Source organism: Scleropages formosus, chromosome 2 (genome assembly GCF_900964775.1).
Source record: "Scleropages formosus chromosome 2, fSclFor1.1, whole genome shotgun sequence".
Classification (NCBI taxonomy): domain Eukaryota; kingdom Metazoa; phylum Chordata; class Actinopteri; order Osteoglossiformes; family Osteoglossidae; genus Scleropages; species Scleropages formosus.
The window spans coordinates 38,790,461-38,817,196 of NC_041807.1; the positions used below are offsets into that span (position 1 = coordinate 38,790,461).

The 26,736-nt window shown below is 45.1% G+C and overlaps 2 protein-coding genes and 1 pseudogene across 2 annotated transcripts in view; 2 read left to right on the plus strand and 1 right to left on the minus strand.

Annotated features, from left to right (window-relative positions):
- LOC108922356 (tumor necrosis factor receptor superfamily member 5-like) overlaps positions 1-26,736 on the minus strand; it is a 533,457-nt gene that overhangs the window by 252,410 nt on the left and 254,311 nt on the right. The gene's annotated exons all lie outside the window — the stretch shown is intronic.
- The window catches only part of LOC114909298 (NACHT, LRR and PYD domains-containing protein 12-like), a 454,333-nt gene that overhangs the window by 1,727 nt on the left and 425,870 nt on the right, over positions 1-26,736 (plus strand). The window contains exons 2-6 of the mRNA XM_029247567.1: positions 1,525-1,695; positions 2,344-2,514; positions 3,699-3,872; positions 4,483-4,656; positions 20,390-20,566. Coding sequence (XP_029103400.1) covers positions 1,525-1,695; positions 2,344-2,514; positions 3,699-3,872; positions 4,483-4,656; positions 20,390-20,566 — 867 coding nt within the window. The remainder of the gene's footprint in view (positions 1-1,524; positions 1,696-2,343; positions 2,515-3,698; positions 3,873-4,482; positions 4,657-20,389; positions 20,567-26,736) is intronic.
- LOC108931765 (NLR family CARD domain-containing protein 3-like) lies at positions 17,258-18,021 on the plus strand (annotated as a pseudogene).

Genomic DNA, 26,736 nt, shown 5'->3' on the forward strand with positions numbered 1-26,736 from the left:
TTCTGACTCTTTACTGTATCGTGGCTGGGTGGAAAAAAATGACAAAAAAAGTGTGAAGAAAGTGGAAACACACGCTCCACGCACTCACTTGATGGGCAATTTAGAGTCACCAGTTCACCTGAAAAATGTATTTTTAGGAGGCATCTCCTGTGAACAAGGGGAGAAAAAGCAAACTCCTAACAGAATGAGTTCTGTCGCCCATTTCTGCGAAATACCATGGCAGCTTGTTCAACAAATGAAAGTTTATTTGTGTTTCAGGGACAGCTGGTACTGTAGTGGGTAGAGCTGTTGCCTTGGGTTCCAAAGGTCACAGGTTGAAATCTCAGTTTGAGTTGTAGTTTGGTAGAATAACTTACTATCTCTAAAGCCTAATTACCCAGTTGTGTTAACAGGTAAATAACTGTAGGTGGTTTAACACTATAAGTTGCTTTGGAGAAAAGCATAAGTTAAAGGAGTAAATGTTTTCATATATACTTTTTGTCTTTAATGTTGTGTTTTTACATCAGTTACTCTATTATACTCTACGACTTTATTTTTTCTTGTTGGTGTTGTTTTTGTTGTTGTAGCAGTAGCCAGGGGAGCAATAGCTCTCCCATAATGCACCACTGCTTTTGTATTTGTAAATAAGTGGGCAACTGTTTTCGGGAATTATTGGGTGATTTCTGACTCCTGCATTTTTCTCACTCGAGAGACTTTTAGATGGCTATGTGTATTTTCCGGAATCGCTACTATTTAATCACACAGGAGTGAAGTAAAGCTAGAATTCCTATTTCTGTCTCTCAAGACTTTATTTTGTAACCCTGCTGACAGGGATTGTTATATTATTGAAAGTACGTGATTGTATGTCCTTGATTTGTACCAAGTTCTTACATACACACATTTCCAGAACCGCTCGTCCCATACGGGGTCGCGGGGAACCGGAGCCTAACTCGGCAACACAGGGCATAAGGCTGGAGGGGGAGGGGACACACACAGGACGGGACGCCAGTCCGTCGCAAGGCACCCCAAGTGGGACTCGAACCCAAGACCCACTGGAGAGCAGGACCTGGTCCAACCCTCTGCGCCACCGCACCCCCCCACTGAAATAATAATTTTGACAAATTTTGAGTTCTGAAAGTTCATGTTACAAAGCATTTTCTTGGAATGCATTACCATTCCAAGTTCAGTTTCAGGTGATATGTGTCCATCTAGGTAGAGATCAGTACAGTACAGTCAGATGTCTGGTTACATATATCCTGCTGTGGGACTTTTAATGAGCAGTCAGACAGGTGCACTTCATATTTCACCTGTCAAATACACACATGTGCTTCTATGTATCATGATTGTGAAAAACTTACCAGGGACTTTGTTTCAGTGTTCATGGTCAGTTGTTATATCAATACATTTGTTTCATTCAACATCCTCATCACTGCTCCATCACCAAGACTTGTTCAATCTGAGGACCTGTTTCTCTTATTGGACATGTGTATAACATGCCATTAAAGATCTCGATCTGATTGAAGGTCTTTTTTATTTCCTTTCCAGGCTGATCAGCTGTTCACTCACTGAAAGTTGCTGTGAAGCTTTGGCCTCAATTCTGAATCCAGACTCGAACCTGAGAGTGTTAGACCTGAGTGACAACGACCTGAGGGACTCAGGAGTGGAACTGCTCTCTATTGGACTGGGGAACAAATACTGTAAACTGGAAACACTGAGGTCAGTACTACTGGGGAACAGACACTTGTTGGGAATTTGCAGAGAAGACCAGGAGACTTGGAAATATCTTCAGCAGGATTCTTTATTGCAGATGAGAGCATCAGTCTATAACATCAGAAAGTGCCATTTCACGCTGTAGTCATCAAGTCTAACTAAGGGAGACATACATTGTGGTTTTATAGGCATTCAGTGGGAAGTCTTTAAAGGTGTGACCTTGCACAAAGCTTTAGAAGTGATACCTTCAAACAAAGCATCAAAGGCAGGGAAGCCTTCATAGGAATCAACCCTGCACTGCTAGCTACCCCAAACTTCCTTTTCACCAAATGGTTTGACCACCATCTAGTAACAGGAACTGGGATATGCCAACATTCTCACACAGTTTCATTTAGATGCAAATAATCATAAGTAATCACTGTGATCACATTAACAGGCAGACCCATTCAACTGTAAGTTTGATCTAATCATCCAACAGAGGTTGTCTTGAATGCCCATAAGCAAAGTGTATTACCCTGATGTTTTCCTATGATAATATGGGATAGACAGACGATCAGTTGATCTTAAAGTGACCCCAAATTGTGGATTTCTACACACTGTAAACTTGACTATCATTGATGACTGATGACTCATTCATAATATTTTCCTTCCCAGGTTGATCAGCTGTTCTCTTACTGAAAGATGCTGTAAAGCGTTGGCCTCAACTCTGAGCTCAGAGTCAAACCTGAGAGTGTTAGATCTGAGCAACAATGACCTGCGGGACTCAGGAGTGGAACTGCTCTCTGCTGGATTCGGGAACCAACGCTGTAAACTGGACACGCTGAGGTCAGTACTGACACTTCACATTCAAATGCTGTAAAGCTGCATAAAAATATGGATAAATTATCTGTGTCTTCTGAGATGGACTTGCATCACCTCCAGGGTGTATGCCACCTGACCCTTTTACCCAGTAATTCTGGAACGGACTACTACTGTGACTCTGATCAGGACAAATGCTTATTGAAAATGGGTAGATGCTATATATGTCATTTATATCAGTTGGCAGTCAGTAAAGTAACCCAGAGTCAACCACTGTGTCTTTCCTTCGTAATTTGCAACATTTCACACTACTTGAGGTTCCTTCACAGAAGCAGGTACAGGGGCAGGTAGTGCAGTGTAAATAGTTGAGGATTGCTGAATAATGGAAATAGATGTGCCACCGTGAAGGAGGACTATATGACTCTGGGGTGACTGATAATTTACTCTTTGGAAGCAGGCTGAAGGGTTGTTAGCTTGACAGAGAGTAAGGCTCTATTTATCCACTCTGACTATTCCTTCTTACTGTCCCCATGTTATAGGATTTGCCCGTTGTGGTGGAAGGTGCTTCTTTTGTTTTCCCTCTTTCTGGTGCATAATAAAAAAACAACTAACATGACGTCGCCCACACAATAAAGCAGTGCTAAAGTGCTACAATATGTGTGGCACGCTGGCATAGAGAGTAACGCTGCTGTCTCACAGTGCCTGGGGTGTGCAAGAGGATGTGGGTTTGATCCCTGCTCAGTATGTGTGGAGTTTGCATGTTCTCCCTGTGTCTGTTTGCTCTGGTTTCCTCCCACAGTCCAAAAACATGCTGTTCAGGTTCACCCATAGTGTGTGAGTGACAGAGAGAGTGTGTTGCAGTGATGTATGGATGAGCGACCCCTTGTAAATAGTGTATCTAGCAGTGTAAGTTACCATGGTGAATAAGGTGTATGGGCTGATAGTAACACTACACAGAGTTCACTGAAAGTCGCTTTGGATAAATGCATCTGCTAAATAAATGTAATACATTTTGTGTCCCTCATATACAAACCGAAGAGACTTCTCTCTCCCTGTTCTACACGGGAAGAGTTTAGACCCTGTCAGCACTACACATTTACTGTTATGATGTAAAAATTGTATAATCTTATTTCTAGTTTCATTCAGGTTCCTCTGTGAGGCTGTAGGTTAATGAGATTGGTGAATGTTACAGTTTGTCTTTCTCTCTACAGACTGTCAGGCTGTAGACTCACCGAGAGAGGCTGCATTTCTCTGGCTTCAGCTCTGCGTTCAAACCCCTCATACCTGAGAGAGCTGGATCTGAGCTACAATCACTCAGGGGACTCAGGAGTGAAGCTGCTCTCTGATCTACTGCATGATCCCACCTGTAAACTGGAGACACTGAGGTGGGTGAAGAAGAAGCAGTCACTTCTACATGCATGAAGGTCCATTTTCCTGAAGCTGCAAATATCTAAAAGATCTACATGTCAAAACCCACTGATATATTTGTTAGATTAGAAATTATCTTAATTTCTAGCTCAGCCTTCTGCCACCTCAGAGCCGCCCGGACACCAGAGACCAGTGATCACTGGGAGGATTAGGACACAAGAACAAACAACGTGTTTCGTTCCAAATCCTCAGGTTTATTGCGTGTTCACATAGATTATGTACTATTTTGCAGAACAAAGAAATAAGTTTTCATTGGTTTAAAAAGTGAGTCGGGGTCTAGGGACAAAACCACAAAAGGTAATGTTAAACAACAGAACACTGTGATTGGTTATGCATAGAGAGAGAATATATGATACTCCAGTCACATCCGTTGGCCCTTTTAACTTAAAGAGAGAGAAGTTAAAACAAGAACTCCAACATGCACTCACATTCTTGACAGGTCTGACACAAACCAGAAGAACAGGGAGGACAGAGAGGTCAGAGAGGTCAAGGTAGAGAAGAGACCCGAGAGCCAGTTATTTCTCACAATATTAAATGGTTCTACTGGTGTAATTCTCTCTGTTTAAGGCTGAACCTGTGTGGACTGACAGAGAAATGCTGTGAAGCTCTGGCCTCAGTTCTTACATCAAACTCCTCACACCTGAGAGAGCTGGACTTGAGTGACAATGACCTGCAGGATTCAGGAGTGGAACTGCTCTCTGTTGGACTGGGGAACCAACAGTGTAAACTGGACACACTGAGGTCAGTACTACTGGGGAACAGACGCCGTAAACTGGAAACAGTGTTGCATGAGTGTAACAATTTTATAATGTTAGCATTTAATACTATATGATATTTGTCAGACGTGGGGGGGTGTGGTGGCGCAGTGGGTTGGACCACTGTCCTGCTCTCCGGTGGGTCTGGGGTTCGTGTCCCGCTTGGGGTGCCTTGCGACGGACTGGCGTCCTGTCCTGGGTGTGTCCCCTCCCTCTCTGGCCCTACGCCCTGTGTTGCCGGGTAGGCTCTAGTTCCCCGCGACCCCGTATGGGACGAGCGGTTCTGAAAATGTGTGTGTGTGTGTGTGTGTGTGTGTGTGTGTGTGTGTGTGTGTGTGTGTGTGTGTGTGTGTGTGTGATGAAATGATATTTGTCAGAATGATCTGTAACCAGTTTTAGGGAGAAAAAAATGCTTTAATTGTCCCTGTCTCTCTACAGACTGTCTGGCTGTTGTGTCACAGAGGGAGGCTGTACTTCTCTGGCTTCAGCTCTGTGTTCGAACCCCTGTTCACACCTGAGAGAGCTGGATCTGAGCTACAATCATCCAGGGGACTCAGGAATGAAGCTGCTCTCTGATCTACAGCAGGATCCCACCTGTAAACTGGAGACACTGGAGTAAGTACTCTGTGCGTGTCTGTCTGTCCATCTGATTGATTACTATTTGGGATAGCTGGTAGCATAGTGGTTAGGAAAGATAAATCCAAATTTTGCTGGTTTGATGTACATCTCCAGCTGTCCTATCAACACTGAACTGTTCCAGTAAAATGACCCAGCTGTTTCAATGGATAAATAATTTTAAATTGCTTTTCTCCAAAGCATCAGCAAAATAAGTATATCGAAATTACTGCTAACCCCCATACATGTCACAGAACTCTAAGTTTCCACATACATTTCACAGACAGGCTGTGTGTGCTTCTCAGTCACTGTGTGTCCTTTTGCTTCTCCTACAGTGTGGACCATGGTGGAGAGTGCAGGATCAAACCAGGGCTTCTCAAATGTAAGTGTGTTTGTACTGAAAAGCGACCACCACACACTCACTTTGCTGCACATTTGGACATGTTACTTCTTATTTTGCTTACTGCTATTAGTAAATGTGTTTCAATCAAAAAATAAGTGGAATAAAATTGTTTGACAGCAAACTTATTGTTTCTGGTGTGAGTACAGAGCAGCATAGTAACACAGGGAGTAGTGCTGGTGTTTCAGAGCTCCCAGATCTGGAGGTTCAGATGTGGGTTCAGCTAAGTCAGTGTTGTTTCTTGTTCAGGTGGGTTTCCTTTGGGTGCTCCAGTTTTTTTACACAGTCTAAAGATGTATCTCAGGTGAAGAACTAGTAAATGGTTTTACTAGTGTGATTAGGAATCTAATTTGATTAGGAATCACATTAGGACTGTGACCGTGTCAATAGGATTGTGATTAGGAATCATGGATATTTGGATCGAGTTTTACGCAGCTTCTTATGTAATAAACTTTGGCTCATATGGTGGAAAGAAACAAACTGGCTTTACTTAAGAATCACACATCTGCATCTAAGTCTCTCTTTCTGCTAATGTAGTGAACACATTGTATTTTCTATGACATGTAAGTTGCTTTGGAGAAAAGCATCTTCCAAATGAATAAATGTAAATGTAAATGGACATCGAATAAACTCCAGTCCATCAAGAAGAATGATTTACAGTCCCTGTGCACCACCTTCAATAAACATTGGAGAACTTTCAACAACAGGTTGGTCCAGTTGTGGTGCTCCAAATAGCTGCCAGAGGTCATTTTTACGCATAACCATCAAGCTGTACAAGGTGACCTCATGCTGTCAGGGGGGTGAATGACAGCTCCCTGAAGTTGCCCTCCCTACTGTCATGTCCACACCCGCACCACAATCGACAGCACCTGACACCGATCAAGCACCGGATGGCGATCAGAGCTCTCACCTTTAAAAGACCCTCCTCACCCCCTTTGCACTTGCAGAATGTCACTGAAACAGCCGCCCCGTTTGCGCCTATGTCCCGCTCTTCTTCATCCCTAGCTTCTGTTCCTCGTTCCCCAGTTTCTGACCATTCGCCTTGTCTCCTGACTACGTCCATGGATCCTCACTCCCACTCTGAGTGCCGATCGCTCGACTCTTCACCTGTCTGTCCGGTGCTGTCTCTCACATGCCCCCGGTTGGGAGTGCAGGTCCTGGATGCTCAGCACTGGTTGTTGAGGCAGGGACAGTCGAAATAACCTGCCCTGGCAGCGTGCTGGGGGCCGAGGTGGCCACCCTCATCTCTTGTCTGCCTCCGTCCCAGCACAGTTCTTTCACATGGACGTGGCATGTACCAGGCTTAGTGGCACCCCTGTGGTTTGTGCCGACCACTTTGTGCTCCCCACAGCTAGCTGGCTTTTGCAGGAACACAGGGTCTACTCTCCACAGTCACTTCGCGCTGCCTTAACTCCGCTGTCGGTTGTGAACACCCCTCTTGCTTTCCTGGCTGTCTTGCCGCACCTCTCGTCGCTTGGCCACCCCTCGGCGGAGGACCCAGGCAGACCGCCCTGCTTGACGCTCACACCTCCACTGCCATGCTGCACGCCGAATCCATCGCGATGCTCGTGAATCCGGCTGCCTCTTGTTGCGCAGCCCTCCTGCTTTTGCGGCATTTGCGCTGCCACGTCACCCATTTTTTTAGAAAGGTCGTTGGGGCTGCAGGAGGCTGGGTGCTTTCTCTAAAAGGGGCGATATCTTCACATGTGAGCAAAATTGAGTTTGAGGGTTCACTCACCTCGGGCACGATGCCTTGCCTGTTCATGGAGGTACACTGTTCTACACCATCCAGCACGTCATCTGACCTCCTCAGGAAAGTGTTGCTCTCCACTTGGCAACTTTCCCCAGCATCACTGCTCGGCAGCGGTTCGCCACCTCCTTCAGCCACGTTTTCCCTGAGCACTGGGAGACCCCACTCAACCTACTCGTCCCTCTACAGTAGCACCTCACAGCTCTTCTCCTCCGTTTTTGCCATGGCATACGCTTCCCTGGGGTCTCCCTGGACACCCGTGCTCTTTCAAAGTTCCTCCACCTCAACTGCCACAGTCTCTTCTTCCTCCGGACCCTGTTCCGTTGTCCCACTGGCTTTTCCCGATGGCGCCGATTTTCGTCTTCTCCATCTTTGGTGTTCTACAGCTCCCGAATCCAGCCTCTCATCATCCTGCCCCATCCTACCCTAACACCAATGTGCCACGCGGCACTCTGGTTTTGGAAGGGGCAAAGAAGGATGTGCAAGCAGCGGTCATTTTGAACATTTATTTGAACATCACCACACAGGGAAATAATGCTCTCAGTCCGAGGGCCCCGTTTCCTCGAGGACCTGCGCCTCAAGCCAACTTTACCAGCTTGCTTAGTACCCCCAGCCTTTTTTTTTTTTTTCCACAGCCACCCCTTCACACTCCCCAGAATTCTCCCCAGTGGTGGAACACTTTATTTACAGTTTACCCAGAATCCCACTTTTTACAGTAGACCCGTTTCCCATTCAAACTCTTGGTAACGTGGGACATTACATTATATATTGTAACGACCCGCGTTACTGTTTAAATGTAGATAGTTGCATTATGGGAAATAATGTTAAATGTGTGTAACCACTGGGGGCACTTAGGGGGAAAATGGTGGGGTGACCGTGTCTCTTGGTGTGTTGAGAGAGTGTAGGGGTGCTAAAGCAGGCTGGCTGTAAGCGCAGGTCTTGGAGGAAAAGGGGTCCTCGGACCGAGAGCATTATTCCCTTTGTGTTGGTGTTTAAATAAACCGTTCGTTATGAACGCTGTCTCCGCGTCCTCCTTCGCCCCATCCAAACCCACGGTGCTGCGTGCCACAATAGGTATATGTAGGAATTATAGATATTCAGATAAAATTTTATGCAGCTACTCATGTGATGAACATTGATTCATATTGTGGAAAGTAACAAACTAACTGTACTTAAGAATAACATGTCTGCCTCTAAGTCTCTCTTTCTGTTAATGCAATGTACACATTGTATTTTTTATGAGATGTACATCGCTTTAGAAAAAAGGGTTGGCAAAATAAATACATGTGAAAGTAAATGTTACGAAGCTGTGGCGTATGAGGTGTACCCTGTATATTGGAACAATAAAATATTTCTACATATTGAACTCAAGAAAAAAGGAAATTTAATGGTAACTGAAATTACGCTACAAAGACGAAGACAATTTCAATAGTTTCATGTTCCTGCAGTTTATACATTTACATTTATTCATTTAGCAGTTGCATTTCTCTCTAGAAAATACAATGTGTGCATTACATTAACAGAAAAACAGACTGAGATGCAGATGCTTGATTCTAAGTGTCACACAGAACCGAGGAATCTGGGACTGCTTGACCCAAGCGCAGGATCGTTCGTCCGGACTCAAGGGATCAGGCGAGTTCTCGATGTCGGGGACAGTCGAAGGGTCGGTCAACTGGTGGTCAGAGTTAGAGCGAGGATCCATGGACGTGATCAGGGGACAGGCGAAGGGTCAATAACCGGAGAACAAAGACAGGAAACAAGGGTTGTGGGAGAGCAGGACATCGCGAAGAAAGGCATTTGTCTCAAATGAGATTCTGCAAGTGTATGGGAGCTCAGGAGTGTCTTTTAAAGGAGAGTGGTCAGTCAGGTGCTAGACTGGTGTCAGGTGCTTGATTGGTGTCAAGCGCAGGCATGGACGTGACGCTAAGCAGTTAATTTGTTACATTCCACTACAACTGAACCGAAATTCATAAATTCATTGCTCACATTAACTAAAAGGTGATTAAACTTTATCATAGAATTCTTTTTAAAACAGTACTTAATTTTACTTTTAAAACTATTTTTCCTGCAGATTCCTGTCAGCTCACATTGGACCACAACGCACCCCAGAGAGAACCGTACCTGTCTGAGGACAACAGGAAGGTGACACGGACGGATGAGAGTCAGTCGTATTTTGATCATCCAGAGAGATTTGCCAGATTGAGACAAATTCTGTGTACAGAGGATCTGTCTGGTCGCTGTTATTGGGAGGTTCGGTGGACTGGAGCTGAAGTCCGTATAGGAGTGACTTATAAAGGAATCAGGAGGAAAGCAAGGACTGATGACTGCTGGCTTGGATACAATGGAAAGTCCTGGGTTTTGGTCTGTTCTGATGAGGATTACTGTGTCAAACACAATAAGAAAGAAACTATCATATCTGGGCTCCTCTCTCCCACAGTAGGAGTGTATCTGGACTGGCCGGCTGGCCGTTTGTCCTTTCACAGTGTCTCCTCTAGTGAACCAACACTTCTATACAGGTTCACCTCCACATTCACTGAACCCCTCTGTCCTGGGTTTAAGGTTGGGCTTTTCTGGTCAAGCTCCTCACAGTCATCAGTGTCTCTGTGTGAGATGACAGGGAAACAGTCTCATTAGTGTGTAATAACAGTGCTGTGCATCTGGTATTTGTGTAAAACTCAACAATGCAAAGAATCATTCATCCTCTTGGGTTTTATCGCAATAAATGGTCTCTGTTCTGCTTTAATTTCCATTATTTTTCCATATTCTTTTACATGGTTTCTAAGATTCACAGAATTTTTCAAATGTAAGTTTCATGTAGTGCATCTACAATTGTAAGTTGCTTTAAATGAATAAGTTTAACACATTCATGTAAAGGCAGTCCCCGGAGTACGAACATCCAACTTATGTACAACCCGTAGTTATGAACCTCCCCCTTGCTGACCGAAAGTTAATTTTTTTCTTACCCTTAAGTAACAATCAAATGAAAACTTCTTAATTAAGCTTGTTCTATTAAAAATTCAAGTTACTGTATATACAGTGGTTTGTAATAACAAACGGGTGCTACTTTGCGACGTGCATCAAAACACTGCGCATCTACAGCAGCTCATCGGCTCCTGGGCAGGGCACGTTAGCCCGAGGTAGGACAAAGACTTCTTTCTTTTCTTCTTTTAACGACATTGCTGTTAACAGCGTCTCGTGTGTTACTGTATTTGTCTTTAATTTTGTTGTTTTTAACCCCCCTAACCATGGCAGCAAAGCGTAAATGTGATGGTGATACATCCAAGAAAAGGAAAACGATGACAATTGAAACTAAAGTGGAAATAGTAAAGTGAAAGATGAAACGGAAGCAAACACTGGAAAAGAAGCGTTAAAATTTCTTCAATGTTTTGCACACAACACACACACACACACACACACACTCTCTCTGTCTGAGAGAGCACTCGGCTATAAAATACACTTCTCAACCACTTCCCAGTTGCGGAATGTCACTCAACACAACCCCCCCGCGTTCTAAAACCTACCTCACTTTGCTCTTCCAAGTGCTGACCCTCATTGTTCCCCAGTCCCGTTCCAAGTCTCTTTGCTAACAACTGCCCGCCTTGTCCCTCAACCATGATTTCAGCTCCTCACATCTGTTCACTTTGCCAATCAACCAACCATTCTCCCACCCCCGATCACAAGAACCCGTCTAGTCCTTTGATTCTGAATAAACAATTCTGCACTTGGGTCCAACATCCTCCATGTTCTGTTCATCATAACAGTAGTAACATTTATTTTTATTATCTCTTTCTATCTCTCTCTTTTATAAATACTGTAGTTTTATTACATAAAGAATTTAATACTTCAGTGTGTCCAGAAGTGTTTCTTTAATATTTTTATGCATAGAAAGGTACACGATATACTATATACCAATTGAGACATTTCACTAACTGACGTTTGACACAAACTTTGGCTAACTGTTCCGATATATTTCAAAATTCGACTTAAAGACAGATTGAGGAATGGAACTTGTTCATAATCCTGGGACTGCCCGTATCAGGTAGCTGGGAATGATTTAGGGATGTTGTTCTTTTCACTTTGTAGTTGTTTTCTACTGATAATGTCAGTAAAGGTTTGTAGTGTTCATTATCATTCATTAATTAATCATAATTTGCATTGTATTGTGTTTTAAAAGGTGAGACAGGAGCTTTAGGGGCAGTTAGCTTTTCAGCAAACACGGTAATAAATGCATGTTTGCCCTGAAAGAAAATAAAGTTCATCCTGATGTCTTCACTGCTTTGCTTTTACATATCTTGTGTGTAAATTTGACTGTACTGATGTCTATAAAGAAATAAATCTTCTATGGTCTTCATTCAATTTGTTCCAGCAGGAAAGCACAGGCACAGTTTGTGTTATTCTGCTTTTCTGTTTGTTTTTATTATAACAATAAAGAAAGCGATGCAAAAATATATTAATTTTAGTCTGGCAAAAAGTCTGAGATGGAACTTCACTCTCTATAACAGAGAGGTGCCTAAACTTGTGTGTTTTATACAGCAAAAACTTCTCATTAATTATAGTTCTCTCTAGTTCAGGAAGATGGAAGTTCTCTTAAGTCTTATTTGAACAGTGAAGAAAGAAGCTTTTGAGATGAGATCTGTATCTTTAATAATGTGTCAATTTCCAGTTTGTGCAGTGATATGTCCCTCTTATACTGTTTATTACTTTTAGCTTGAATTCCATTGCGAAGCTACTCACAAGTGTTACTCCAGTTTAAGTTTTACCCTTGGGCATGCAGAAGAATGCAAGAACTCCTGCAGCCAATCAGGTAAAATACTTTGATTCTGCCAAAGCGCAGCACAGAGTATTGGCAGCTGTAGGAAGTCCCAAACTCCTTCGGGGTAACCCTCTTAAGAGAGGTTTTCATGCCAAAAAGACCACATCTCCACCACGTAATCAAAGCTTATTCACAAATCAGGTTTGAAACAGAAAAGAAGTCTGCTAAAGTAAAAGTATATAGCTTCACATATGTTGAAGCCTGGAATATCACCTATTACATTTGTTTCTCATTTATATATTAATTTTGCTAATTTTCAAGATGGGTGCCAATAATTCTGGAGTTGAATGCTTGAGTTCAAGACCAGAACCTGATGCCATAATGCAGTAATGTGGATAATGAATACAGTCTTTCCTTTCCTTTCCTTTCCTTTCCTTTTCTTTTCTGTTCTATTCTATGCTGTTCTATTCTATTGGATGTCTGGACTTTGTATGTTTTCCCTGTGTTTGGGTTGATTACCACCAAGTGATCTGGTTTCCTCCCACACTCCAAAGGTCTGTTTCAGTTTAATAGATGGCTTTTGTTATCCTTAGCATGAGTGAATTTGTGTGAATTCCCAACGTTGGACTGGTATGTTGTCTATTGTCTACTCTGCCTCACGCCCTGTGCTTCTGGAATAGTCTCTGGACCACAGGGAATCAGCTGCCACACTACATGAAGACACCCCAGAGCCAAATTCTGCTCACAAAGAGTCTCCCACCAGTCTTGGTCCTTGAAGGGGATCCTGTCACTGAAAAGTAGAGTTCTGGAGGCAATCTCAGCACCCCGTGTTGTACCAGGAGGACTGGTGTCGGAAGCCTCAGCTCTCAATAGTGCCATGTTGCCTGAACTTGTTCCCATTGATGTTCCTGACCCTAATGGTTCCCAGGCTCCTTAGGAGGATTCTCCATGCAAGTTGGTAGGGGAGGAACTTCTGCTCAAGCCATTTCCCTGTTCAACTGTTGCCACACTGGATGGATGGAGCTGAGAGTCATGGAAAACACAGGCCTGTGACACTTTCAGAGATAGAGCAGTGTGGGAGCTGGACTTCACACAGAGAATGGATTTCGGTGGGTGGGGGGTTTCCTGGAGAAGTTTTCTGGGAAAGTTTAGACGAAGAGAATCTTTAGAGTTTTTGAGAGATTTCCATTATCAAAATAGAGACCTACTTGAGTGTTGTTTTTAAATTCTCTTATATTCTGGGTAACTGGTTCTTTTTTCTTCTCTGAAAATTTCCATTTTAATTTATCTGACTGCAGAGTTCAGTCTTTTCAAACATTATATTTATACCATCCCTAAAATACACACACACACACACACACACACACACACACACACACACACACACACACACACACACACACACACATTTTCAGAACCGCTTGTCCCTTACGGGGTCACGGGGAACCGGAGCCTACCCGGCAACACAGGGCGTAAGGCCGGAGGGGGAGGGGACACACCCAGGACGGGACGCCAGTCCGCTGCAAGGCACCCCAAGGGGGACTTGAATCCCAGACCCACTGGAGAGCAGGACTGCAGTCCAACCCACTGCGCCACCACACCCCTCCATCCCTAAGATAAATAAGTAAAAAAATATTGTTTCTTTTTATTTTCAATTTTCAGTAATTGAAACTTATTTTTTTAAATGAAATTCATCACATCAAGTCATCATTCCAAAAAAATTATGGCTTAAATATAATGAAAAGAATAACAGCTAAACTACTACAACTAACTTTTTTTAGCCCACAAGAACTACAACTTCCAGCAGAATTTTTTATCCCAAAACATGTTTTTACTAGATAGTCAAATATATTTATCAGGCAAGCATTTGCTGTGTACTGATAAAAAGTAGGTGGAGTTCAAGCCAAAAGTGAAAGAAGATCACATTCCATGTTGATTTATGTGGTAAGAAGGTAGCAAATAACTACAGCAAAAGCAGTAAGAGCAAATTGCTATTCAAGGTAAGAATAACTACAAATATAAACTAAAGATAAAGTTCTAAAAATATATAAATGCTATAACAAATTAGGAGAGGGGGTGCGGTGGCGCAGTGGGTTGGACCACAGTCCTGCTTTCCAGTGGGTCTGGGGTTCGAGTCCCGCTTGGGGTGCCTTGCGGCAGACTGGCGTCCCGTCCTGGGTGTGTCCCCTTCCCCCTCTGGCCTTATGCCCTGTGTTACCGGGTAGGCTCCGGTTGCCCGTGACCCTGTATGGGACAAGCGGTTCTGAAAATGTGTGTGTGTGTGTGTGTGTGTGTGTATATAACATATTACTTGCAGTGTTGACATGGTCTTTGGTTGTGGCTGTGTGTCACTGAATTGTTAATTTTATGTGTGTTTAGTTACAGTGATGTACCATAGTGACAACCAGAGTTTTCTAACACATTTTGTTGATTTCTTTATTCTACTACAAAGATCCTGGACTCACCTCATCAGCTCTTGTCCAAAGTCCTGAAATGAATCGCAGAGCTTCAGAAATGAGTCCCTCTGGGGACTCTAAGGAGGGGATCCCTGCCTCAGAAAAGAGTTTTAAAAGGTAAAGAAACTGAGGGACATCTGTATTGTTAAGCTTTTATTGAAAATAGGATTTAATTTAAGTAAATTAGTAAATTAAGTAAATTAAGAGTTATGAATCAAGGTAGAAACAGACTTTTGGACTCAACTGTTCACAAACGGAGGATTATAATTAACAGTCTTTCAGTTGCACATTGCTACGAATTCAAGGTGTTCGTGAGGGTACCTGTGTAAATCTTTGTTTCCATGTGTTATTTACTTCATCTATTAGAGATACAAGACAAAGATTCAGTAGGACATTTAATGTGAAGGTTTGTCTGGTCAGCTGAGAGGATGAAGTTAAGAAGATCTCTCACTATGTGTTGTGGATGAGGGTCACTGAAGGGTCTTTTTGCCTTTCTGTCCACAGCGTCCAGCAGGAGAGATCAGTGTCACCTGTTCCCAGGTGCATGTCCATGAAAAGTGACTGGTCAATGGACAAACCAATCAAGTTTGAGGATGGACAGATTTCTGAGGGTCAAAGGTAAAACTTCTGTTTAACTAATGCTCTTTAGTTAAAGTCACAGTCAGCTTTATTGTCATTCCCACAATATGTTTAGAACATACAGAGGAGGGAAATAGCATTTATCCTGGACCACTGTGTGACACAGAGGACAACGTATATTACGCTCCTGTATCTCTTCCCAGACGGCAGGAGGCTGAAGAGGTTGTGGGAGGGGTGTGTGGGGGCGCCAACAATTTTGGAGGCTTTGCGGGCACAGTAGAAGTGAAGTGCTGTACTCTGTTAGAATGCAAGATGTGTGTGTTGGAAAATTTCAAGATGTGGAAGGTTAAAATAACAAGGAGAGATGATTTAATTCCTCTATTTAACCAATGCAATCTCTCAGGCTTCTTGAGTGTATTTCATATGATGTTTGTTCCAATACTATTAAATCAGCAGTAAACAGGTTAGCTGTGGATTTCAACTGAAACTGGGGGGATATGAGTGATTGAAGGGTCTTTCTGCACACAGTATCCTGCAGAAGAGATCAGTGTCACCTTTACTCAACTGTGAATCCATGAAGAGAAACATGTCTAAGGATAAACTTATCATGTTTAATGATGGACAGAATTCTGTGAGTCAAAGGTAAAAGTTCTTTTTACTAAAGCCCCTTCAGACACGAGATGTGTGTGCTGAGAAAAATAACAAGACGTGGAAGATTGAACATAACAAAGAGAAATAAGTTAATTCCCCAATTTATCCCCTGCAATCCCTCAAGCCTCTTGAGTGTATTTAGTATGATGTTTGTTTCAATGTTATATTTATTATATCAGCAGTTAGCAGGTTAACTTTGAATTTCAACTGAAGCTTAGGGGATACGAGTGATTGAAGGGTCTTTCTGTCCACAGTATCCAGCAGAAGAGATTAATGTCACCTGTACCCAGCTGCAAATTTATGAAGAGTGACTGGCCAATGCCATGTTCTGAAGGTGGGTCAGAAATTCACTCAGAGGCACTCAAATTCAGGGCATAAAAAAATTATTTTTTTATTTATTTTGATTTATTTTATTTATTTAATATCTCAGAAATGCTAAACATCAATAAAGCGCATCTCAGAATGTGAAGGAATCTGAAGCCCATATTCTGAAATACATACTGGTCAGAATGAGAAAGAGAGCAAAACCAAGTGAGTTTTAAAATCTAAACTAAGACAATAAAAATACAAGATTTATACTGTAAAAAATTAGTTTGATTGGGTGGTGGGGGGATGTGGTGGCGCAGCAGGTTTGTCCAGGTCCTGCTCTCTGGCGAGTCGGGGTTTCGACTCTTGCTTGGGGTGCCTTGTGACAGACTGGCGTCCCATCCTGGGTGTGTCCCCTCCCCTTCCAGTCGCATGCCCTGTGCTGCCGGGTTAGGCTCCAGTTCGCCACGACCCCACTTGGGAGAAGCAGCTTCAGCCAGTGTGTGTGTGTGTGTGTGTGTGTGTGTGTGTGTGTGTGTGTGTGTGTGTGTGCTTGTTGATGTGCAACTGCATGGAGATAAATATACTAATACAACACTAGCAGTGTGACACAAGAAAAGGATATTTCTAGCATGACCAGTGATAAAGCAGGGTGGAGACAGGGTACACATGGCTCCACCTGGAGATCCTTATAGAACTTCTTCATCCATGTCATGATCACTTTCACATTTTCTGTTACACTAGATAGATAGATAGATAGATAGATAGATAGATAGAAAAGTGGTGAAGGTCTTACTTTTTAAAAGCTGTACATATAAAGGTTTCAGGTTACAAAGGCTCTGTCTATTCATTCTGAAAAAGGTATGGTTAAACAATTTAAAACTTTTTCAATTTCTCAGCATATTCTCAACAATAGTGAGTGGGAAAGTGACCCATTTTTATCTGACATCGAAGTAAAACTGTTGCTGGATGCAACACGAGGAACAAATTCTACTTACAGCTTTAAAAATTTACATGCAATCATATTAAAAAGATTATAAATATTGTTCTCTCATTTTCATTTCAGATAAACTCCTGATGACATGTCAGCAGAAATTGAAATCCCATCTGAAGAAGAAGTTTGAGTGTCTTTTGGACGGACAAGCTAAACAAGGAAACCCAACCCTTCTGAATGACATTTACACAGAGCTCTACATAACTGAAGGTGGTTCTGGTGGGATGAGTGATGAACATGAAGTGAGACACATTGAGAGAGCACTCAAGGAACCAGCTACACTAGAAACTAAAATCAAATACAGTGAAATTTTTACACCCTTACTTGGAAAAGTAACACATCTAAGAACCGTGCTGACACAGGGGATTGCAGGTATTGGGAAAACAGTGACTGTGCAGAAATTCATTCTTGACTGGGCAGAAGGAAAAGCAAATCAAGACATTAATTTCATATTTCCTCTTCCTTTCCGGGACCTCAATTTGATAAAGGATAAAGAATTCAGTTTGACACAACTGATTCATTACTTTCTTCCAGAACTCAAAGAGTTTGGAATCACTCAGCTTTTGAATTACAAAGTTTTGTTTGTCTTTGATGGTCTGGATGAGTGTCGCCTTCCTTTAGATTTTAAGAACAATGAGATCTGTTCTGATGTGACAAAGACAACTTCACTGGATGCATTGTTGACCAACCTCATGAAGGGGAATCTGTTTCCTTCTGCTCTCATCTGGATAACTTCCCGTCCAGCAGCCAGCAGTCAGATCCCTCCAGAGTGTGTCGATCGAATGACAGAGATACGAGGGTTCAATGATCCTCAGAAGGAGGAGTACTTCAAGAAGAGATTCAGTGATGAGAATCTGGCTAAAAGGATCATCGCACATCTGAAGTCATCAAGGAGCCTCTACATCATGTGTCACATTCCAGTCTTCTGTTGGATTTCAGCCACTGTTCTTGAGAGGCTCTTTGTTGAGAAACACAAAGGAAAAATTCCCAAGACTCTCACTGAGATGTACACACACTTCCTGATCTTTCAGATAAGTCTGAAGAATGAGAAGTATCTGGAAAAACAAGAAATGGAGCCTCTGAAATCTTTAGAATTAGATAAAGAATTTGTTCTGAAACTGGGGAAGTTGGCTTTCAAAAACTTTGATAAAGGCAATCTCATATTTTATGAGGAAGATCTCAGAGAGTTTGGCATTGATGTCAATGAAGCTTCGGTGTATTCTGGAGTGTGTACGGAAGTGTTTAGACAGGAGATCGGGTTGTATGAGGGGAAGGTTTTCTGCTTTGTACATCTCAGTGTTCAGGAGTATCTTGCTGCTTTAAATCAGTTTCTGTCAAATACTGACCCCAACCTGCTAAAGAAAACAGTGGATCAAGCTTTAGAGAGCAAGAATGGACACTTAGACCTCTACCTCCGCTTCCTTCTTGGCCTTTCAATGGAATATAATCAAAAGCTATTAAAAGGGCTGGACCCACAGGAAAGATGGCAGTTTATTAAGAGAGACATAGTACATTACATTAATCAGAAGATGAGTGAGAGTGTACCTGCAGAGAAGGCCATTTATCTCTTTCATTGTCTGAATGAACTGAATTGCAATTCTCTGGTGAAACAAGTCCAGGACTACCTGAAAACAGGAAATCTTTCAGAAAAGGAAAGTAGTCCTGCACAGTGGTCAGCTCTGGCCTTTGTCTTGATGATGTCAGCAGAGGAAATGGATGAGTTGGACCTGAAAAACTGCACCTTACGTGATGAAGGTCTTCAGAGGATGCTACCAGTGATCCAGGTCTCCAAAACTGCTCTGTAAGTCCTGTTGTATTTCTGTTTAAAGAAAATGCTGATAATACTTATAGTATAATGTCAACCATATAGTGTATTCTAGTAAAATGATCCCTTAGCATTTTCTACTTCAATCAGCACAGTCTCAACACATGAGGCTCATAGTGTCTGACTGGGCAGCACATTTCAGTCATGAACAGGTACAGATGGGAACACAGACATCAGTGACTGTCAGTGGCAAAAATAGCCTATTTCATCCTGCAAAGGCTCCTTTATACTCATGGATGAGGCATGTATACACACACACACACACACACACACACACACACACACACACACACACACACACACGACAGCATGCCTGGTGGTCAGCTGAACAGTTAGTGTGGGCACATGTTTGGTCAGCATCTCTACTTACTGTCCTATTAGCACTGATTCACTCTTTTGAAAAAAATGACAAAAAAAGTGCAAAGAATGTGGAAACATTTGGACACACGCTCAGTGCACGCATAATGTTTTCTTAAGGAGGAATCCCTTGCGAACATGAGGGAAAAGTGCAAACTCTCAACAGACTGAGTTCAAACATCTAACCGCGTTCTGTGAAACACCATGCGAGGTTGTTTTATCGGAGACTTTGTTTCGCTGTTCATTGTCAGTTATTATATCTTTATATTTCTTTCATTGACCAACCTCATCACTGCTCCATCACCAAGACTTGGTCAATCTGAAGACCTGTTTCTCTTACTGGACATGTGTATAACATGCTATTAAAGATATCTATCTGATTCAACAACGTTTTATTTGATGCCTCATTCATAATGTTTTCCTTCCCAGGCTCAACAATTGTTCTCTAACTGAAAGATGTTGTGAAGCTTTGGCCTCAACTCTGAGATCAGAGTCAAACCTGAGAGTGTTAGATCTGAGTAACAATGATCTGCAGGATTCAGGAGTGGAACTGCTCTCTGCTGGACTGGGATACCAACACTGTAAACTGGACACACTGAGGTCAGTACTACTGGGGAACAACACTACACACACACACACACACACACACACACACACACACACACACACACACACACACACACACACATTTTCAGAACCGCTAGTCCCATACGGGGTCACAGGGAACCGGAGCCCAACCCGGCAACACAGGGCGTAAGGCCGGAGGGGGAGGGGACACACCCAGGACGGGACACCAGTCCACCGCAAGGCACCCCAAGCGGGACTTGAACCCCAGACCCACCAGAGAGCAGGACTGTGGTCCAACCCACTGCACCACCGCACCCCAGGGAACAACACTATAAACTAGAAATAGTGTTGTATGAATGTAACAATTTTATACTGTCAGCATTGAGTACTGTATGATATTTGTCACAATAATTTCCAGTTATTTAATGAGAAAATAGTGCTTTAGTTTTTTTATGTCTCTCTACAGACTGTCTGGCTGTTGTGTCACAGAGAGAGGTTGTACTTCTCTGGCTTCAGCTCTGCATTCAAACCCCTCTTCACACCTGAGAGAGCTGGATTTAAGCTACAATCACCCAGGGGACTCAGGAGTGAAGCTGCTCTTTGATCTACAGCAGGATCCCACCTGTAAACTTGAGACACTGAAGTAAGTACTGTGTGTGTGTGTGTGTGTGTGTGTGTGTGTGTGTGTGTGTGTGTGTGTGTGTGTGTGTGTGTGTGTGTGTGTATCTCATGACTGCTAACCCACATACATGTCACAGGGCTCTGAGTTTCCACACACACTCCACAGACAGGCTGTGTGTGTCCCTCAGTCACTGTGTGTCCTTCTGCTTCTCCTACAGTGTGGACTATGGTGGAGAGTGCAGGATCAGACCAGGGCCCCTAAAATGTAAGTGTGTTCGAACTGAACAGTTACAAATTTAGTGCCATTTACTAATGTTCACAGTTCCTCACAGTTACTACATAAACAAAGTGAACGTAATATAGTTTTCTTTACTTACTAAGTAGTTTAAGTATAAATGTGAACAGGACGCTGATGAAATTCTGTATGTTTAACCTTCAGTACTGAGATTTTTAACTGTTTTTACAGTGTTTTTAACTGTGTGTTTCACCTGCAGACTCCTGTCAGCTCACACTGGACCAGAACACAACCAACACACACCTGTATCTATCTCTCAAGAACAAGAAGGTGACATGGAGGAGTGAGAAACAACCGTATCCTGATCACCCAGACAGATTTGTCAACAGGCCCCAAGTTCTGTGTGCAGAGAGTCTGTCTGGTCGCTGTTACTGGGAGGTTCAGTGGAATGGATGTGGAGCTGTAATAGGAGTGACTTATGGAGGAATCGGGAGGAAAGGAAACGGTGTTGACTGTGGGATTGGATACAATGACAAGTCCTGGTGTCTGTACTGCACTCGTGACAGTTACTCTGTCCGACACAATGACAAAGAGACTCCTGTGACTGTACCGCAATCCTCCCGCAGAGTAGGAGTGTATCTGGACTGGGTGTCCGGCACTCTGTCCTTCTACAGTGTCTTTCCTGGTGAACTGAGCTTCCTCTACAGGTTCACCTCCACATTCACTGAGCCCCTCTGTCCTGTTTTTTACATTTACTGGGACTCCTCAGTGTTCCTGTTTACATTGGGAAAGGAAAACACACACGCACAAGTATTGTCAGAGTCATAAAATGAAAACTTAAACTTCATATTCATGTATATATTCATATTCTATTCTATAGATGAATCACTAAAATGCACAATATTTTCACTTCCACACATTCACCGTACAAAAATGCATTAAATACATTCATCCATTTTCGATAGCACCATGTCATGAGCAGGGTCATGGTGGTCCAGAGTCCATCTTGGAAGCTTTGGGCTTCCATCCCAGGGCAGAGACACACACACACACACACACACTCAAAATTTAAAGCTGCCATTGTACCTGAACTGCATGTCTTTGGACTGCAGGAGAAAACTGGAGCACCTGGAGGAAAATAAAATGTATGTAAAAAATTTATTATAAAGTATATAATAAAGATTGTCTTGTATTTCCCTGACACTATGTTAGGTAAATGTATAATTTCTACATTCAGAATTAGTGTAATTATATTGTTCAGATTTATTTAGGTGACGTTTCTGTGCAAAGGAAACAGAAATAAGCATTTAATTCTAAGTCATTCGTTATTATTAACTGCTTATTCAGTAAACAGTCATGGTGGTCCAAAGCCTACCACAGAATTACAGTGTCTGGGAAAGGGGACACCCTGGGCAGGACACCAGTCCTTTGCAGGATATTTACACACACATATTTCCATACACAAAGGGCAATTTAGTGTTTCCAGTTCACCTTAAATGTTTCTGCACTGTGAGAAACCAACATGAACACGGGGAGAACATGCAAACTCCACACAACATTCTGCCCCCCAATTCTGGTTTGAGACCCTTAACAACACATTGTGTCCAGTTTGTTTCCTGCTGAATCTTATTAATTTTGTAAGTGCTGAGATGTGTGAATTTATATTTGGGCTCATACAATTGTGCATAAACCAAATTCAAATTCTGTTTGACTATAGTTCCTCAACGAGTTATATTTCACACACACACACACACCTTCAGAACCGCTTGTCCCTTACGGGGTCACGGGGAACCGGAGCCTACCCGGCAACACAGGGCGTAAGGCCGGAGGGGGAAGGGGACACACCCAGGACGGGACGCCAGTCCGCCGCAAGGCACCCCAAGTGGGACTCGAACCCCAGACTCACCGGAGAGCAGGACTGTGGTCCAACCCACTGCGCCACCGCACCCCCCTGGAGTTATATTTCTATTGGAGAATTTATGGTGTTGATTTTTACATTAAGTTCATTTAAGAGACGGTAATAGAAAATCTGTATGTTCTTTACCTATTTGTATATTTGTATTGAAATGTAGGTTCTTTATTTTTCATTTTTAACAATTTCGCACTACTTCCAATCAAGAGTGTTTAACTTGCTGTATGTGTCACGGTTGCGCGTAGCGCGGACGGACTCAAGTGCAGAGAGTTCCGATCGACGTGCACGGAAGTCGAATCAGAATCCATAATCGTAGTCGAGGGGCAGGCGAGGGTCAGGCGATCAGCAAACGTCATGGAAAGGGCTAGGCAAAGAACGTGGTCAGGGCAGGCTAGGGTCAGGCGATCAGCAAATGTCGTAGAAAGGGCTAGGCAAAGAACGTGGTCAGGAAGAAACAGGCAAAGGGACGAATTCGGAATGGGTCTCTCAGTAATACGGTTCGCAGGGAAACGAGGAGGCAAAACAAGGTTCCGCATCTGGGCTTCCTCGGCTTCCCTCTTTATAGTCGTTCCCATCAGGGAACGGCAGGTGTCGCGGATGTGCCAGATGCGGAGAACGTGACAGTACCCCCCCCTCCACGGGCAGCTCCGGACGCCCTGGGCTGGGAAGGGGATGCCCCCGGGGGCGCGGAGCTGGGCACTCGGGATGGTCCCTATGGAAAGCGGCCACCAGGTCGGGGTCCAGGATGTCCGAAGCAGCCACCCAGGAACGCTCCTCCGGACCGTACCCCTCCCAATCCACCAGATACTGCAGGAGTTCAGCAGGGCTCGGACTGTGTAGACATCGTCCCCTGCGAGGGGTAGTGTCGACGGTGGCGTGGTTTCTACCCGTGGCTGATGCAAGGACACCCCAACCGGTTTCAGGAGGGAAACATGGAACGTTGGGTGCACTCGGAGATCAGGAGGCAATTGAAGGCGGTAAGTAACCGGCGTGACACGACGTACTACCTTGAAGGGGCCGATGTAGCGGGACCCGAGTTTCTTGGAGGGGGTCTTCAGGTGAAGGTCTCGGGTGGAGAGCCAAACTCTTTGTCCGGGCAAGAACGAAAGGGTGCGCCGGTGCCGGTCCGCCTGACGTTTGTGGCGTTCCCCACTGCGGAGCAGGTGGGCCCGGACCGTCCTCCAGACGCGGATGCTCTCGTGGTGCCATGTCTCCACAGCCTGGACAGGACTTGGAGAGGTCTCGCTAGGAAACAGGACAGGTTGGTAGCCTAGCACACACTGAAAGGGCGACATACTTGTGGAGGTATGAGGCGCAGAGTTGTGGGCATACTCTGCCCAGGCCAGGTAGCGTGCCCAGTGATGGGGTTTTTGGGAGCAGTAGGCTCGGAGAAACCGTGCAACATCCTGTTGTAAGCGTTCTACATGGCCGTTGGCTTGCGGGTGGTATCCCGATGTAAGGCTGACCGTTACTCCGAGCCGGCCCCAAAAGGCCTTCCATACCCGAGAGGTGAACTGGGGCCCTCTATCGGACACAATGTCTTCGGGGAGTCCGTAGAGTCTAAATACTTGTTCGAACAGAATCTCCGATACCTCGAGAGCGGTAGGCAGCTTTGGAAAGGGCACCAGTCTGCAAGCCTTGGAGAAACGATCTATGACGGAGAGGATCACGGTCTTACCCTCTGAGACCGGTAGGTCCACTAGGAAATCCAGCGCTACATGGGTCCAGGGTCGGGTCGGCGTAGGCAAGGGTTGTAGGAGACCCGCTGCCTTTTCGGGGACGGTCCTGGTCTGAGCGCAGGTGGCACAGGCCTGGACGAAGTCCCTGACGTCATCGGACAGTGAAGGCCACCAGAACCGTCCTTGGACCAGGGAGAAGGTACGTCGGATCCCGGGATGCCCGGCCTCCGGAGCCTCATGGGCCCATTTCAGCACCGTTGCGCGGAAGGAACTGGGGACATACACACGGTCAGTTGGCCTCCCGGGCGGTTCTGGCTCGCTGTCCTGGGCTTCTTGGATGTCCTGGAGGAGTTGCCACTGGACCGGACCCACCACGCATCCCTGGGGTAGGATCTCCTCTGGGTTGGAGGGCAGTGGTTCTGGGTCATGAATCCGCGATAAAGCATCCGCCTTCCCATTCTTGGAACCTGGTCGATAGGAAACAGTAAAGCGGAAACGGGTGAAGAACAGGGCCCATCGGGCCTGGCGGGAGTTCAACCATTTTGCGGTCTCTAGGTACTCCAGATTTCGGTGGTCTGTGAGCACCACAAAGGGATTGACTGCACCCTCTAGCCAGTGATGCCACTCCTCAAGCGCGAGCTTGATAGCAAGGAGTTCCCGGTTCCCAATGTCGTAATTCCGTTCGGCAGGGGTCATCTTCCTGGAGAAGAAGGCACAGGGGTATAACTTGGGAGGGTCCCCTTGCCGCTGCGACAGGACTGCACCCACCCCTACCGAGGAGGCGTCGACCTCCACCACAAACGGCAAGGAAGGGTCCGGCTGCTTCAGCACTGGGGCGGAGGTGAACCGTGTTTTTAACTCCTGGAAAGCCTTCTCCGCCTCCGCCCCCCAAGGGAGTCTTCGGTCCTTGCTTGCAGTTAACGCGGTAAGGGGTGCAGCGACTGTGCTAAAATTACGTATGAACCGCCGATAGAAATTGGTGAACCCAAGGAAACGCTGGAGCGCCCTTACCGTGGTAGGTCGAGGCCAGGAGGTCACTGCACCCACCTTCCTAGGGTCCATGGAAACTCCCTCCTGGCTCAGGATGTAGCCCAGGAAGGAGATTTGGCGTTGGTGGAACTCACACTTCTCTGCCTTCACATACAATCAATGTTGCAGGAGTCGCCTGAGGACCGCCCGGACCTGTTGGATACGCTGCTTTCGGGTCTTCGAATAGATTAGTATATCGTCTAGGTAGATGATGACACAGTGATGCAGGAAATCGCCCAACACATGGTTGAGAAAGGCTTGGAAAACTGAGGGGGCATTAGCTAGGCCAAAAGGCATGACCCTGTACTCGTAGTGACCTAGTGAAGTGGAGAAGGCCGTCTTCCATTCATCCCCCTCACGGATCCGGATGAGGTTATATACACTGCGGAGGTCTAATTTTGAGAACCAGGTTGATCCATGGATCCCCTCCAGCGCCGAGGTAATCAACGGTAAGGGGTGCGGGTACTTGACCGTTATGGCGTTCAACCCTCGGTAATCTATGCACGGCCTCAGTCCCCTGTCCTTCTTACCGATAAAGAAGAACCCCACCGCGGCTGGTGATGTTGACGGCCGGATCAGGCCCGCTTCGAGGGCCTCCCTGATGTACTCCTGCATGGCCCGTTGTTCAGGTAACGACAGGGGATACACCCGGCCCCGAGGTGGTATGGTACCTGGCAAGAGGTCGATAGCACAGTCCCAGGACCGGTGAGGGGGCAGTTCGGCGGCGCGGACCTTGCTGAAGACCTCTCGTAGATCCTCATAGTCCGGGGGTATGACTGACGGGGGAAGGCCCTCTACCCCTTCCACCGACGTGGCCCGGCAAGGAAGCGTGAGGCAGGATGCGCGACAGGATCCTCCCCAAGAAACCAGCTCGTTGGTACTCCACCGAAAGACGGGGTCATGTCGTGCCAACCAGGGGTAACCTAAAATGACAGGGGTGTCTGGAGCTCGGATCAGAAAGAAGGTGAGTTTCTCGTGGTGACACGCGCTAGTTTCGAGCACGAGAGGTGCCGTCCGGGAATCAACCACCCCATCACCCAAGGGTTGACCATCCAGGGCTTTCACACTCAGGGTGACTTCACATGTTTTAATAGGGACATGGTGCGCTTAGGCAAAGCCTACATCCATGAAACAACCCACGGCTCCGGAATCTATGAAGGCGTTCGTCTGCACCCGGCTTGCCCCCTAGGAAAGACTCACCGGCAGACGTAGCTGTCCCCGGTGCTCCCCTGGGCTCGGCTTCGTTTCTGCGGAGGTCCCCTGAGGTGGTCGCTCGGGGCACGCCGCACGGAGATGCTCCGGGGACCCACAATAGAGACACAGTCTCCCCACCTGGC